This window comes from Cavia porcellus, unplaced genomic scaffold, assembly GCF_034190915.1.
Source record: "Cavia porcellus strain 051 isolate PalLab524CR breed Dunkin Hartley unplaced genomic scaffold, mCavPor4.1 scaffold_22, whole genome shotgun sequence".
NCBI lineage: Eukaryota > Metazoa > Chordata > Mammalia > Rodentia > Caviidae > Cavia > Cavia porcellus.
Window position 1 is genome coordinate 20,987,280 of NW_026947505.1, and position 17,693 is coordinate 21,004,972.

Consider the following 17,693-nt stretch of genomic DNA (forward strand, 5'->3'; position numbering starts at 1 on the left):
TCACTGTGTAGTTCAGGCTGGACTCGAACTCACCCCAGTGATCTTCTCTCAGCCTCCTGAGTCCTGGGCTCACAGGTATGTGCCACCATGCCAGGCAGAAAAGATTTTAAACCAATTTAAGGTATTTATTTGTAACTTGTTCCCAAAAATTAAACAAATGTGTCTTGAAAAAAATCTGTCTTCAGTCCTCCATCTGGAGACAGTTCTGCTGATTTATCTCATATAGGTATGGCTAAATTTAAATTGCCTTTTAATGAGAGAAATGTGTTTTGGATTTTGTATACTTTCTAGTTTTAGACTATTGTTGGCAAACTTACCTTAGGATAACACATAGCACATATGCTTTTTCTGTTCCGTTCCACACGACTGAGACACAACTCGTACCACCTGCTCCCGACCATATGAGTCTGACCAAGCTTGGACAGGGTTCTGCCTTGTTCAAAACTCAAGGCCATGGTGACAGCTTTGATGCTGCCTCAGTTTTGAGTCATTACAGAAATGACTAAACTCAAACTCTCAGTCTCTGAAATTTTCTTGTTGAGACTGGGAACCAACGGAAGCATGCATGGCACTGGCGCGCAGAACACATTTTGAAAAGCACAGTTGTAGGACTTTTATCTAGGTTAAAATGTGATTCCCCGAGCTCAATGTCAGACTCAAGGTCTTGTCTAGTTCAAGGGAGATAGGGCAGGACACCACCTCCCTTGTTCTAGCTACATGACTTCTAGTAATGCAGCCCAAGTTTAGTGTGCGTGTGAACGTGCGCCCAGTGTGTGCAACTGCCTTCCTGTTACAATGGGCACTTTTGATGGGCCCCAGTATTTTATAGTGGCTTTTGTTCTGTCACATCCTTCTTCTCCCCTGCCCCTCATGGTTACTGTGTTTCTACAAGTGACCAGAACTGAAGTTGCTTCTGCATATAATTTCCTCATTTAGGTGGAAATGGTGCCATACTAGGTACTCAGTGATGGATGGCGGTATACATTATTGTGGTCCAATGAGATTATATTGCCTAAGAACATCACAGCCACTTCGTACAAGCACACAGATATGCACACAGGAACAATGCTGCCTAATGATGTATTTCCCAGAAGACAACCCCATTGCTCAGGGGAACCTAATTGTGTTATAATTGAGTAATTTTGCATATGTATCTTTTTCCATATTAAATAATGCACCTTACAGATACATTCATTTTCTTGGTTGTTGTTGTTTGTTTGTTTGTTTTTGAGGCAAGGTCTCACTGTAGTTCAGGCTAGCCTTGAATTTGAGATGATCCTCCTGCCTCAGCCTCCCAAGTGCTGGGATTACAGGTGTGCGCCATCATGCCCAGGTCTTAGAGACACATTCTTGGGACTTGAATTTCAGTGTTAAATGTAATTAAACGTTGTGAGGAACATTAAATTTTTTTGGCATTTTTTTCTATAACTTATACCAAAAGTATACCTATTCATACTTACTCCAGCAATATGTGGGAGTGTCTGCTCGGAGGGGTTTTTTTAGGTTTATTTTTTCATTGTAACTGCTCTACGTAGAATTAAGCAACTGATTTTTTATTTTATAAAATTGGTTTAGGGTCGGAGGAATGAAGATCTAGCTAGAGGTTCCCACTCTGATGATAATTAGTTATTGTATTTCTGGAGGCAATTTGATGTCAGGCACATCTAGACCCGTACGGTAGTAACCACATCACAACAGGAAAACAGATGATGTTTTAGAAACACACAACACTGAACATTTTCATTCAATTCAGACTCATACATGTAATTGGGAAGCTAGACTGAATGTCTTGGTCACATGATTTATAAATATTTTTGTTAAAGTAGTGGGTAAGGGAGTCATTATTCACTTGCTGAATTAGTCGTAATGAATCTCAAGATTGTTCAATATAGAAAGAATTTTTGAAGTGATCAGCATCAGCATGTGTATCTAGGACCTGCCCTCAGTCTCAGAAGCGATTTCCTCGTTGGAGGTCGCCCTGAGTTTTCTCGGAGGGAGCTCCTTGTGTCTTGTTCTGTGTCAGTGTGGTCTGACAGCAGTCCCAGGTCCCGGCCGATGGTGCCCATGTCACATTACTTTATGCCTCGTGCTTCAGCTTACCCTTGAGGTAGCCACGCAACCAGACTCCAGTCTGGTGGCTTTCTCCCGAGAGCGATGCAGGTAATTGCATTTGCAGTCTGAGGACATCTATTTCCAGTGGATCAGCCCTGAGCCCCCGCTGAATCTCAAAGTGATTAATCAGAGCTTCCAAGAAGTGGCTGTTCCCAAGGTCTGTCACTGGCTCCTGGTCCCGCATTTCACAGAGAAACAGCTTTGAGTTCTGGGGCTGAAAGTGCCCAGAAAGAAGAAATCCAAACTGCTAACTGCTCCTTCGTGTTTCAAGCTCACAGACTACCTTTGTGATTTTTATTAGACATAAGTATTGGTGCTCGGGTTTAAAAGACGTGCCTTGGAGGATTGTTGTGATCATGAGAGCAATCCTTGTTACAAAAAAAAAAAAAAAAAAAAAAAAAAAGAAAGAAAGAAAAAGAAAAGTTCCTCAGAGTTGAAACATTTTAATTTTGTTTATTGGTGTTCTGATGTTAGTTGCCATGTGGTTACTCTTCAAATTGACAGTAAATTCACTGTATTCAAACATCTGATATATTTTATTGTGTCTTTTGAGGGCTTTTAAAAAATAAGTAATTGGTTACAAATATTATTCTATTGACTGCACAAACTTCCTCTATTTGCATTTGGGATTTTTTCTCAATAAAAAGTTAATATGTAATATTCTACATGGGTTTAGATCTCTGAAGTGGTTGATTAATTTTCTTTTTCGATATTTTGAGATAGGGTCTTGTTATGTAGTTCAGATTGGCCCTCAACTCACTGTGTATCCCAGGCTGGCCTCAAATTCACAGTGACCTTTCTGCCTTGGCCTCCTGAGTGCTGAGATTACAGGCGAGCATCACCCCACCTGACCCTGAAACATTAATCTTATCCAAAAAGTAAAGAAGGGAAATAGATGGGAAATTCCTTTCTTCTGTCAAAGTACATTAAGATATCAATGAAAGCAGATTAGGATTAATTGTCATCTGTGCATCATTGAATTAGGAGTTTACACATGAGATTGTAGTTGCTAAATATAATGGTGGCCCCACTGTAAGGAGTAATCTGATTGGGCAAGTAAATAGCTCTTATGTTACCTGAAGAGAAATCTGCAAACTGTAAAAGCATTGTATTTTTAATAAAATGTCCTTGATTCTACTTTATGGGCCATAATCTAATTAGCACTAGCAGTGAGGTTTTTCTACACAGACCCTAACTTGGAAAGAGGAAATGGGAAATCAAGATCTTGAAAAGCAAGGAATTCTATAAAATCAGCTCCACGGTTGGTTATTACATGTCTGAAAAGAGCATGTCTTTCTAACTACCTCTACTCTTGTGACTTTTCTTTCAAATTGGTACTTGAGATTTCCTTTTAAAAAAAATCACCATAAGAAAAAGAGTAAAATGTTATGTTTTCCCTAAAGAGTAAGAACTAGCATTTCAGCTAACCTTTTTCCTTGTCTCCAAGCTGTCGGTGGAGATAAATTCCTTTTAAAGTCTAGTTCAGAAGCAAAAGAGATGATTGCATTTTAACTAGCAGTGTTAGTTAATGCCTGAATAATGGCAGAGTCATGCCTGAAATGTGACCAGTCCACTACTTGTAGAATTGTGGTTCAAAAATAGTTTCCCTTTTGTACTTTTTACTCCTAATGCACTATTTTTAATTTTAAAAAGTTTGCCAATGAACGAGCTAGCAATCCTATGGCAAGGCTGATTAACTGCTTAATCTTATTTGATGTAAATCTATGTATTTTGTTTTTTTTAAATTTTATTTTGAAAGTATGCAACAGAACAAGTCAGAATAAAGCCAGCTAAATCTATGTATTTTGGAAGTTGATGTTAACAAGTGATTAACCTGTTAGTGCTAGTGTGGACACTAGATTATGGTACTGATTCTAGATTGTGGTTAACAGAAATAGGTACCTTTCTCTGTGCTCTACATTTTTCTGAATCTAATCATATGTATTATCCTGTATCATATTCTTTGAGATTATTTATTGTTTTTCAGTATAGTACTTTCACTTCTGCCTTTAATTCTCTACCACCAAATGGCTAGTTATTTCTGTTTTTTTCTTCTGGTTCTATCCATTGTAGTTTTGTCTTTTTGAGACAAGAGGATAATAACCAGTTAACAATGAGAGATCTAGCTCTCTTTTATGGAATGATATTTTTATGAGAAAGCTTATCTCTTTAAACTGGGATTAAAAAGGCATCTTTATTCACATAATTTTTAATTACTAATCTTAGCAATTTCACAAGTATAGGAAACAGCATTAAGACTTGGTTGAGTATCTACCCCTAATCCCTTGAAGTCATTAGTAAGCCAGGTAATTACTTGCTATAGTCTGTGCAGTTGTGTAGACTTGGTTGGTGGCTATTGTTACAATATCCACACTCTGTGGATTATTACAGGATTTTCTCAGTGCTGTAGAGGCAAAAGAAGCTCTTGAAAGAGAAGTTAAGATCTTCCAAGAAAGGTTGCTTGCTGGCCAGCGGGCATGGGATGCCTCAAAGCAGGAGCTGAGCCTCTTGAAGAAAAGCTCTGAAGAGTTGGAGAAGACTTTGAAAGCCAGTCGAGATACAGTTGTGGCCTCACAAAGCCAGAGCTCCTCATTTAGAGAGAAAATCGCAGCCCTCCTGAGAGGCAGGCTGGGCACGACTGGGCCCACAGAAGACGCCATTTTGGAGAAGATTCGAGAAATGGGCAGTCAGGAAGAGAGCAGGAAAAGGGTGAGTAGGTGATGGCTGCTTACAAGTTTTCTCAGAATAGTGGACACATTCATTTAGCTTAGGTCAACAAGTAATTTATCCAAATTAGTTAGAAGTGTAATTTAAATGTAGTTGTGTTACTGGCAACTCAGGTCCATATACTTAGGTCCATCTATTTGCTGCTGACCAAACCAAAGGAGGCCATTTATTTTGGTGAAAAGCAAAAAGGCTTTCAGCGAAGCTGCCTCTGAGGACATGAAGGGCCTCAACTGCCTGAAATCAGCAACCTCTCATGTGCAGTGGGAACACAAGGAGATAATGGAGAGTGCCAGGCTCCCTCACCTCTGCTGGACCCCATGTGAGGCAGCACCTGTGTGTTCCTTCTGTTTATGGAGGCTGGGAGGAGGGGCTGGTAGGTATGCACACAGCACAAGGACCTTGCAAATCTGTCCATTCACCTAGGCGGAGGAGAGAAGGGTGTCATAAAGCCCCATCTCCACGGCAGCCTGAGTGGTATCACTTCCACTGCATGTAGTCCTGAGGAAGGCCTGAGCCTCATTCAAACAGCCTCTGGCTCTGCTGCACTCCCCAGCCACAGCAGCCCATGTCCAGTCCCATCTCCACGGCTCACTTGCTGACGGCCAGAGCCAGGCTTCTGAGGCTTTGTTTCCTCATCTCGTTAGGGGCTGGCACAAGATGCACAGCTCCTGTTAGAAACACTTAAGAATGCAGAATTTTTCAGGCTTTTTAAAAGAAAGACAGAAAGGCAGAAAGACAGAAAGACAGTAAGAAAGCAACTGTATCCAGTCCTCTGCAAGGATCTAGACGGTACCCCGACACTGGCATGGTCACAAGGCTGCAGCAAGCCCCGGGGCACCCACAGGACAGATGAGTGGAAACCTCAAGTAGCTTTGTGTTGCTTTGGGTCAGGATTTGCTGCTCGGCTGGGTCAGGTCAGGCCAGGCTTTGTCAACAAATGAGTTACGGAAATACTTCGGTTTGGAGCTACAGATAAGGGTTTTTTAGACCTGTAATAGCATCTGTCTCATAAGAGTTTTGTTCATAATAAGCATTAAACAGAAAAAATTGTCATGAAGTCCTTCACATGCTGCCTGGTAGATCACAATATATATTAACTATTACTGCTGCTGGAACTCATCCTCTCTCCTCCTCCTCCTCCCTCCTCCTCGAATGATACCTTTCCGCTCAGGAGTCTTTTAGAGATCTATGTAACAAGTGGAGAAAAAGAGGGTAATGTACCTATATGGCAGAAGTGTGTTTCTCACTTATACTATTAAACTGTTAACAATTCTCATCTTTTTTAAAATAGAGTCTCGTTATGTAGTTCAGGCTGGACTTGAACTCACTATGTAGCCTAGGTTGGCCTTGAGCTTATGGTGATCACCTGCCTCAGCCTCCTGAGTCCTGGGAAAACAAGCATGTGCTACTGTGCCCAGCTAACAATTCACATTGTCTATAAATTATTACCAGAGCCGATGTCAGCCTGGACTACTTAAATGATCCTCAAACTCAAATGACTGAAGTCCTAATTAATGAGGTTTGAAAGCAAATTCTGTCCAGCTTCCATGTATAATCCCATTATGACTATTTCTCTTGTCCCTGCAGTACTAGTTCAAAAGGAGAAAATACATTTCCCATCTTTGAATGTAACCACTCCTTCAGATCTCAAGGTTGTGTCCTTTGATATCACCCCATTTCCTCTCCTCCCACACTCTGCCTTTGGGAACCACTATTTTGTACTTGACTGGCCCCTATAAGTGACATTTTTCTTCCTGTGTCTGGTATATGTCACTTAGCATGCCATCCTCTAGGTTTCTCCATGTGGGGGAATGGAGAGAATGGATATCTAGTATGGTAACTTTTACTGTTCGTGAATCTTAAAACTTTGTATACTTTGAATATATACAGTAAAAGGCAAAGTTCAGGATTATATTTATAAAGTGTTTTTTAATGATCAAAATACTTCCCCATACCCGCTTTTGAGACATGGTCTTGCTCTGCAGTCCAAGCTGGCCTTGAATTTGCAGCAATCCTCCTGCCTCAGCCCCGTGAATGCTGGGATTACAATCATGTTGCATCATGCTCAGCTTTTAAATTCCCTTTAAAAACTTCCCCCAAACTCACAGATGCTTCATTCAGCAGCAGCAATCTGAGCTCCTTGGCCAAGTGCAGGGTTTTCTTTGGATATAAAGTGTTCACACACAGCGTGCTCCATAAACAATGTCCACCCTGTAACATGTTAGATCTCTGAGATCAAATTAGTTTTTCCTGTGACTCATTCTACACGGAGGTAATTGATTGAAGAAGGAAATTGTTTACGAGATTGAGAAAAACTTTATTAAGTTATTTATATTGAATGGCGTTAGATATACTTCAATCACCAATGGGTTTCTTTTTTATTTTTTCCCATTCATTTTATTGTTTCGCCTTCTGTATTTCCAAGTTTTTTTCTAAAACAATTTTAATTCCAGCATGTGAAGCATGGCCTACAATTGTCCGCATGATGTATATGTTTATTTTCAAAAGGAAAATTGTGCAAATTTGTTAAGCCGAATATGCCTTCCCCCACTCCCTGTAAAAATTAGAATGATTCAGAATGTCTTAGTGCTTTTGTCTGCCTTTCCTACCCTGTAATTTTTCTCAATAGCGCTCTTCCTATTTAAAAGCCGGAAATCATGTATATAGCTGATGTCTTATGTGACTCATCTTCAAGTAAAATCAGGAGAAAATGGGTTTCGTATATTGTCTTAGAAATGTTTTGGAAGAATGGGAGCTTTACAAATTGATGAATCCGTTTGATAAGGAGGCCGCACCCCCTGGCAGCTGCCAGGACTACACACCCAGCAGCAGCTGGGCAGGACTGGTGCTGTGGCCCAGTGGTGCAAGGGCCGGCCTGGCAAGCTTCTCCCCACCACTTCCACTTCTGCCTGCGCACAGCACCTTTCTTGTCCACCCCGTTGCCAGCCCTGTTCCTCTCCTGGGTCTGCAGTTCTCTGTGGAACTGAGGACATCGCCCACACTTCACTGAATGACGCCAGCAGGTCATTTCCACTTGCTCCTTGCATTTCTGCTTCTTGCAAAATTTAATTTTCGTTTTGAAAGCTTTACTACATCTGGGAGCAGGGTTCCTCAGCCTGGGCACTACTGGCACCTTGGGATGGCAGAGTCTTCAGCTGTGATGCTGTTTTGTTGTTATTAGCAGGGTTCCTGTTCTCTGCCCACTGGATTTCTGCAGCAGGTTTTGACAGCCATAGATCTTAAGATGTCACCAGGTATCCTCCGGGGGGCGGGCGCGCGCAAAGTTATTCCCCTATTTAAAACTATTGCCTTAGAGAAATGAATGTTCTACAGTCAGATTCCCAGCAATCTTTTTTTGTTGTTGTTGTTTACTAGCACATATGTGTAGAGCATAATGTTTCCAGTCCTTGTGGGAAATTGGTTCATATACATAACACGTCTTTTTTTTGTCTTTTTGATACAGGGTCTCGCTATGCATTCAGCCTGGTCTTGAGCTCACTTTGTAGCCCAGGTTGGTTTTGAACTTGCAACCATCCTGCTGCCTCAGCCTCCTGAGTGCTGGGATTACAAGCGTGCACCACCACACCTGGCTCACATAACACATTTTAAATGCCTTTTTTCATTCCATAACCCTTTCCTCACTCTCCCTCCCCCTCCTTTGTTCCTTCCTGGTTTTTTGGTACCTGTTTGCAGTACATAGTGTTTGCATTCCTTGTGTGGTGTTGGTCCGTGGACATAACACATCCCAAGTCCTTTTTTCCATTTTGTACCCCTTCCTTCTATCTCTATCTCCCTTCTCTTTGAAAATGATCTAGCTCCCTGCTTCCTATTATCTGACTTTTATTTTTGATCTTTATTTTTACTCTGGGGTTCTATATAAGAGTTAACAATGTGATATTTAAGCTTGTGCATCTGATTTATTTCACTTAAGATTATGGTCCCAGTAATCTTAAATGAGTTTTTAGATATTATTTAGCCTTGGAATTTGAGGTCACAGTAACAGGTGTTTATGAAATAATGATTTCCTGCATGATGGCAGAAAGTTACAATTTTAGATTTTCTTTAGAATTTTGAAGCAAAATTTCCTTTGCTTTAAGGTGTTTAACTAATCAACCTTCTAGATGAGAACTAATTATGTGTAAGGAGAACATGACCATGATAAACTTTTTGTCATTTCCTAAATTTTACACACACACACACGCATGCATGCACGCATGTACACACACACACACACACACACACACACACACACACACTTCTGGTAATGGAGACTGAACTCAGGGCCTTGCACATGCTAGGTAAATGCTCTGAACTACCCTTGGCCTGTTTTATTTTATTTGGAGACAAGATCTTGCTAAACTGCCCAGGCTGGCTTTGAACTTGTGATCCTCCTGTCTCTGCCTCCCAAAGGCGGTGCCACCATGCCCGGCCTTATTTCCTAAGTTAAAGATGAATTCACACAAACTCACGCACATGGAACTGGATGGACCACCTTCTTGTCTGTGTTAGGCACACGAAGGCTTTACTTCTTCACTGGAGGGGTTATTATTCTGTGGGAGCTGTAGGAACCTAGCTGGGTGCTCTAAAAATGGGTGCTCTCTGACCTCCTAAGTCCCCTTCTGATCTCAGTGCACCATCATCATTACCGTCTGCCACCTACTGAAGGGAGCATTGCCCCAAAGGAGCAGCAGACTCCACTGATGTTTCCTTGCACACTCCAGGCATCAGAGAGAGAGAGACAGAGAGAGACAGAGAGAGAGAGAGAAAGAGAGAGAGAGACAGAGACAGAGACAGAGAGAGACAGAGACAGAGAGAGAGACAGAGAGACAGACAGAGAGACAGACAGAGAGACAGAGAGACAGAACAGTAGGGGTTAGGCTGTTCCAGCCTCTCGGGTGGTGTTGTTTCCTGGGGATTTGGGAATGGAGTACCACTAATTAGGTGGTTTAAATAATGGAAGTTCCTTGCTCATGTTTCCTAAAGTTAGGAATCTGCAGTCGAGGTGTCAGAAGAGCTGGTTCCTTCTGCAAGCCCTGAAGAGTGCCATGTTCCGTTCTTGTCACCCTGCTGCTGGTAGCCTCAGGCGTGCCTGGTTTTATGGGTACCTTGTATGCATATATTTCTTTTTGTCTAAATTTTCCCTTTTCATTAGGATGCCAGTCAGATTGAAGTAGAGCCCACACTACTGACCTCATTTTAATTTGATTATCTCCACAAAGGGCTCATTTCTAAACAAGATCACATTATTGAAGTATGGGGTGTTTCAACATTTCTTTTTGGGGGGATGCCCAACTCCACCCACAACAGAAGTTGACATGAACCAAGGAGGAGGGGCAGGGTTAGCTGGTTAGCACTTTGAGCCACATATGAGAGTAAGAAGGAAGGGGATTTGATTGATGCTGAGTTCCTGTGAAAATCAAAGTTTGAATAATCAGAAAAGGGTTGTTTATGTCCTGAAGTCCATGGTTCTTAAGTGACCCAGGAAACTCGTTCTTAATTTAGAGTTGTTCTGCTTCTGTTGGGTTTAATCTTAGAGCAAAATGCTTCTCTGATGAAATCAACAAGTCCTTGTCCTTGGGAGAAGAATGAACCCAGTTAGGGCATTATAACTTCACTTCCCCAAACTCGGCTGTTTATGCCCGAAGCAAAGTCCGCTGCAGTGGCTTTTTTGTTTAAAAAAATTGAGCTATGGATTCTGGGCTACATCTCCAGGGTGGAAATCTGGAGCACAGTCATCCCTAGAATGTCAGGTGTGTATTAATGGATGATATTAAGAAAAAAAAAATGAAGGACACGCTTTTTGATGCTTGAGACTTTGTAGTGTGGAAGACAATACACAGTTACAGTTTTGGTGGGCACATATGTTTGTCATTCAGGCGCTGGTATTTGATGTTCCCAAGAACAGAGTGGGACGGGAATACTCATGGATTTGAATACATTTATGTGAGTTTAGCTCTGGACAAACCTGGTAGAGTCATATTCCCTGACACATATTAAGCTTAGGAAGCCAAGCTCTGTGATGGGATGGGGAGGATTCTAGATGTTTGCTTCTCTCTGGAATCCAGAATCTTTCATTTTCTACTTTTTGGTTAATTTTCAAATTTTTTATTAGCATATGTTTGCAGTGCAGAGTAATTACAGTCATCATGGGTGCAAGCACAGATGTGTACAGAACACTTCTGAATTCTTTTCACTTTCTTTCCCTCTTCCTTCCATCGTCACTCCCTTCCACTCTTGGTCTCCTTCCCATTTGCAAATTATCATTTCTGTGTTTCTCTTTGTTTTTTACTTTCCTTTTTTAGGTTTTACACTGTGGATTTCTCATATACGAGAAACCGTGTGTTATTTAAGGTTGTGCATGTGCTTATTCTGCTTAACATTATGGTCTTAAGATGCATCTATTTTCCTACAGATCCCTCCACTTTATCCCACTTTATGGCTGAATGGCACTCCATTTTGCACATATACCATGTTTTCTGTCATTCATCGGTTTATGGGTATACAGGACACCTCCAAGATTTAGCTATTCTGATGTGTTCTGCTAAAGGACTTCAGTTTTTCACCAAGGTAGTTGGGTAGATTCTGCATAGTTCAGCTCCCTACACATTAGTGACGTTAAAAGTTATACTTGTGGGGTCTTCAAGGCTCCTTGTAATACTTCTGGGTCCACACAAGGTGATATATTGGTGGGTTCTTCTGACCTTTGATTCAAGCACATTTGTCTTTCATCTGTCCTTCCAGAAATACTTCTAGCGAACAAAATTACAGTTGAAAATAATTTGAGAAGTACAGCTCAGGACAATTTCTGAAAGGTTCTTTATGGGAAGAGATGGTACTTGGCTGAGCCCACACCATGGGGCAGTAATAATAGTGATGGCAAACTTGAAACCTTTTATTGGAGCTTCAGTGGGGCCTGAATAGGTCTCCTGTTAATGCAGTAGACACAGTGTGCTTAGCTTGGTCATACAAACAAGGTATCCTACAGGAAGAGAAGGATGTGAAACTAGACCTGAAGATGTTGCCTCCCCAGGGAGTTGCTATTCAGGGTCTGACACCTCGTTTCTAAACAATAGAGACTCAAGCGGGAAGCTTCTTTTCAGCTACTCAGATTTGCTACTGAGATGATCTAAATAGGCTGTTTGATCACCTATGAGTTTCAGAGAGGTTAGTTACTTGTTACAGGTAAAACACTGGTGAGCAGGACAGTTGGGACCCTGGTCTCAGTGTCACTGCTCAGTGTCATCTTCAGGATGGAGCCCTCCTTGACGGTGTTTAAGGAAGGCTGTGTTTTCCTCCAGAGAGGGTTGTAGTGTGCTCACAGGGCCAAGTGACCCATCTGCCTCTCTCCAGCCCAGATTTCTGTGTCTGTGCTCCCTTTGGTTCATGCTCCTTGCTGGGTCGCTGGTGGCATGGGACAAATTTTGATGGCTCTTCTGGTGGAAAGATTCCTTCCCTTTCTGGAGTCCAATGTGAATCCACATCTCCTGTTGTGCAGAGCAGATGTTAAACCCTGATAATATGAACCAGCTCTCTGGGAAGGTGGCATCTGTGGACCTTGCTGCAAGGCCATTTTTTTGCAGGTTGCCTTGTGTCCTGGGCCAGGACAACCCACCATATCTCTTGCACTAGGAGCAGATCTATTGTTAGTGAACACCAAGAGTAGTCAATGGGAAATGAGGTTTCTCAGCTTCTCATAATCTGTTAAGGACATGAACAATTTCCTTGGGAAATACAATTCTTTAAATGTAGCTCTAGACAGATTACTGCCTAACATCTAATTTTAAGCTTCCATGGAAGTATCGGATTCGCTGGGCATGGTGTTACACATCCCACATTCTTGGGAGCTGAGGCAGGAAGATTGTAAATTCCAGCCCAGCTTGGGCAACTAAAAAACTCAGTGAAATTGTGTCTCAAAATAAAATGTAAAAAAGGGCTGGGGTTATAATTCAGTACAAAGACTCTGGGTTCAATCTCCCCCATTAAATTATGGACCAGGAACCCTGAAAACCATCAAAGTACAGGATTAGAGAGTTTAGAATTTAGGGCTCATTTGGCCTAACTTTTCCTATAGATCACTTCAACTAACACTGTAACATTCTTAACAAGTATTTGGTCACCCCCTGGCCAACTCTAGTGATTGGGAACCCTTTATTACTGAATGGTGTCTTTAAACAACCTTGTCTTTAGGAGGGTTTTCCTTCCTATAAAGAAATGTGTAAGTAAATTATAGTACATTCTCATGATTAATTCTTTTTTTTTTTTTTTTTTGAGTTCCTGGGGATAAAACCTACAGGTTCCTGCATATTAGGCAAATGCTCCACTTTGATCTATATTGCCCAGCCTCATGATGGATTCTTAATACATCATTAAAATTTTAATTATGAATTTTGAATGGTAGCCTGGCATGGTAGCACACAGCTGTAATCCTAGTACTGTGGAGGCTGAGGCACAAGGATCATTACAAATTCAAGGCCAACCTTGAGTTCAAGGCCAAGGTCAGTCTAAAGTGCATAATGAAACTGTGTCTCAAAAAAAAAAAAAAATCGAATGGGATGAGAAAATGTTTAAAATATACCCAAATAGAAATGAAGACAGAATGTTGCATATGTAATGTAATCTCATCTATATTTTAATATTCTGTAACAAATTATTTAAACATATTAATATTCGTTGCTCATGGTATTATAGGGGAACTTTTTGCTTCTTTTTACATTTTCTTCAAATTAGCTGTTCATACCATCACACATAATAAAATCAAACAAAACAAAACAGAATAAAATCAATTAAGCAAATGAATGAAAGCATTATAAGACTTCAAAACAATATAATAGGAAACCATAATTACCATAATATATGCCATTATACTCAAAATAGCTGCCCCTACCATCTGGCAGAGTTAAATCTAACAAAACAAGACAGAACAAAGGCAAACCTAACAAAATTGTGAAAACAATACAAGAGTTCAAGACAACACAATAAGAAATTAACAGTAGCTTCCACCTTTCTCTCCCAGGTGTTTCCTCCCCTAGCACTTTCTTTTTTTGGTACGGGGGACCTCACACTTGCCAAGAAGGTGCTCATACTGCTGAGCTAAATCTCTGGCTCCCCTAGCACTCTTATAATAACTGTTTTGCTTTTGGATCCCGTTACTCCTGTTTCTTATGCTACAGTTCACACGTATGAGTTCAAACTGTTTCACCCATGAACATGATCTCCAGTTGTGCTCATTTACTTACAAGAGCCTTGAGATTATTCCACTTTATAACTGGGTAGCTTTCCACTGCATGGAAATACCGTATCTTTCTTATCCATTCTGTGGTTGATGGGCAAGTTACTCTTGCTTTTTTTCTGGTCTTCTGTCACATGGAGCAACTGTTTTCTCTCCTTTGATTTTCAGTCTATGAATTTCCTTTCCAGTTACATGTGTTTGGTATACAGTATATTGATGGATCTTGTTTCTTGATCCACTCTCCCTGTGTTTCTTTTTATTGCTGACCTGAGACCATCTACATTAATGTTTACAACTGGCATATATTGGTTTGTCTCTGCCCTGCTATTCTCCTGTTGTTAGCCTTACACTTTTCCCTTTCATTCAGTTGCCTTGTTTGGCAATCCTCCCCTGCTGCTGTTCCTGGAACCATGGTCATCTTTATCTCTTTCTAGAATATCCTTTAGCACTTTCTGTAGGGTTGGTTTTGTAGTCATGAATTTCTTCAGTTGTTCTTTATCATGGAAGTATCTTGCTTTTCCATCAATTTTGAAATAGTTTTTCTGGGGTAGATCAATCTGGGTTGGAAGTTGTTTTCTTTCAGAGTTTGAAACACTTCACTCCAAAGTCTTCTTGACTTGATGGTTTGTGTTGCTAAGTCTGCTGTGATTCTGATTGGTTTCCTTTATAGGTGATCTGTCTCTTTTTCTCTAACAGCTTTTAATACTCTGTTCTTGTGTTCAGTTTCTAGGATCTTTATTATATGTCTGAGTGTAGGTTTACTTTGGTTATGGCTAGTTGGAGTCCTATATGTGTCACTTATCTGCATGCCAGATCCATTTCCCATATTTTGGAAGCTTTCTGCTATTACTTCTGTAAATAGTCTTTTAATCTCACTTGTATTGACCCCTGCTTCTTCAGCAATATTATCACTCTTAAATAATGCTTCTTTGTATCATCTTGCAGCTGTTGAATTGTTGTTTCCTGATTCCTTATTATTTTTAAGAGATCTTTCCTTTCATGATCACTAGCTGCAATCCTGCCTGCAAGATTTGAAAATCTATCTTCAATCTCTTTCAAGCAGTTTTGCCAGCTTTCCATTGACTTTTTTTTTTAATTTTATTTAAGGAGAAAAGAAAAAAAAAGCAGGGAAAAGGTACAAGTTATACAGATTTACAGAAAAAAAATGAACAGTAGGAAATCACTAGTTAATGGATTACATATTGTCATCTTAGAAATAATTTTTCAAGTCACAAAATTAAAGCTTGTAAAGTGGACATTCCATCAATGATACTGCAAACAGTTCTGTTCATTGATCCAATAAAACTCTGTGATATCATTTTCTGTCTTATACATTTAAATATACATGCAGTTATATAGTTTGGAGCACTTTCTTTTCCTCTCTTTTGTACCATGACTATTACACATTTTGGGTTTCATTGCTCCCACGGTTCTTATTACTTTTTTGGAAGAGAGTAAAACCAAATGTGACATAACAGAACAGAATCGGTCAAGTCAAAAGGGTGGACATAATAGATAATGTAAAAACATAATACAAGGTGATCAACAATGGTTACCATAATGCCTCCCGCTATCTCTAATAGAATTGCCTATATCGTTAGTTATAATACAATTGAACAAAACAGTAAAGAATAAAACCGACAAAACCAAAACATTGGAGACATTGTAGGTCTTCAAAAGTAGATAAAAGTCAACAAGAATGGGTGTCATAATGAATCTCATTATCTTCACAGCTGATGCCTAAACTTTCGAACCTGATACTATCCAGCAAAACAGAATAGGGGAACATCAGTTAAAAACCAGATGGTGAGAGTAATACAGGGCTTTAAATCAAGGTAATGAAAAGTCAAAGTGGGTTACTATAATATATCCTGCTATTTTTTTCCTTTAATTAAAAGGATAAAGATAAAAAAGTAAATAATGGAGTGGAGATTGAGATAAAAGAGGGCATAACAACGAAACAGCACAGATCAAAACATAACCATTTAAGCAGAATAGTGTTTCACCACCAGATAATCCTAACCTAATCCATTGAGTTTTTGATTTCCTGCATCTCTCTTTGAATGTTTCATGCATTATAATTCTTTTCTACATTCATTCAAAGTTTCCATCGTTTTCTACGCTCCTCTTTTTTGTCTATGTCTTCTTTAGACACACTGAGCCATTCTTTCAGTATGTTTGTGATTTCTTCTTTTACCTGAGACATTATTTCTGATTTGACTGCTTTTACAATCTCATGAAGTTGTTTCTTTACTTCAGTTGCTATCCTCTCAGAGATTTCAGGTATGTGACTTCCATTTTCTTTCATGATTGTATCTCCCAGACTTGTTCTATGTGGGCTAGAGGTCTGAGATTGCCTTTTGCTCCTTTGTCTTGATATTCTCCTGGGTTCCTCTCAAAGCTGGCATTTCCCATGTTGGCTGCCCCTCTATGGTGTAGGGGAATGGGACAGGCACCTGGGTTCCTCTAGCCCCAGCTTTCCAGACCTGTGCAGCTACACTGGGGCTTCCTTGATGATCAGGAATGTGTGGAGGTGGGGATGCTTCTCTCAGCCTGTGTGTCTACACTGGGCCTCCCCTGATGGTGGCAGGCACACAGGGGTGTGTTTGTCTGATTCTGATGGTGGGTGATGGCTGCCTGAAGGAATCAAGGGCCTCCAATGGTGGCCTACAGGTGCACAGAGCTTATCTTGTTGTGTATCCCTGCTTCTGCTGGCTGCCTGCAGGAAAGGGCCTTCTGGTGGCAGCTCCTGGCAGGCGGAGGTGGATCTGCTAGTTCTCCCTGCCTGTGCTGGCTGCCTGCTGTCTGCCCCACTTGGTGAGCCCCCTCTGCCACCAGCGGCTGTTGGAGTGCATATGGACAGGGATGGCCCTCTGCCTCCTATCTGGTTACCTGCCGGGATCTACCTGCCAATGGTTCTCTTCCATGGGAGGACTGAGCCCTCTGCACTCTCTGCCAGCCAGTGTAGTTCTTTGTGTCTGTCGTGTCTCCACTGCCACGTCTTTCTGCAAAGCCTTCCAGGCTTGCCAGTCACCACAGTCACCATGACTGTACGTCCTCAGGTCCCAACAGCTCCTCTCACACAGTGGGTTGGCTCCAGATGAAGGTGCCGCCAGCTACCACCTTCTTCTTCCTTTAAGTTTTTCTTTTTCACTCTCTCTATGGGCTTCAATTCTCATTTTAGGTTCTTCCTGGATCCAGGGTGCCCACTTCCATCCTTGTCTTCCCCAAGATGCTATATTCCAGCATCTGGACTGTGTCTCTCAGAGAGGCTGTTTACCCTGCTGCTTACTGTTCCACCATCTTCCCAGAAGTTTAAAAATTTTATTTTAAATAGAATAAAACCAAACAAAATAAGACACATAAAGTCAATCAAAACAAAACAATGAGAGCAATACAGGACTTCAAAACAAGATAATAGGAAATTGACAATGGCTACCATAATATATCTTGTTATCTTCAAAATAGCTGCTCATATCATCAGTCATAATAAAATTAAACCAAACAAAACAGTGAAAATGACACAGTACTTCAAAACAAGATAATAGGAAATTAACAGTGACCACCATAATGGCTCTTAATATCTTCAAAATAGCTGTCCAGACCATCAGACATAGGCATGTAA

At 40.8% G+C, this 17,693-nt stretch overlaps 1 protein-coding gene across 2 annotated transcripts in view; it reads left to right on the forward strand.

Moving 5' to 3' along the window:
* The window catches only part of Ccdc170 (coiled-coil domain containing 170), a 91,131-nt gene that overhangs the window by 46,526 nt on the left and 26,912 nt on the right, over positions 1-17,693 (forward strand). For both annotated transcript variants that reach the window (XM_063232913.1, XM_063232914.1), the window contains exon 6: positions 4,504-4,821. In XM_063232913.1, coding sequence (XP_063088983.1) covers positions 4,504-4,821 — 318 coding nt within the window. The remainder of the gene's footprint in view (positions 1-4,503; positions 4,822-17,693) is intronic.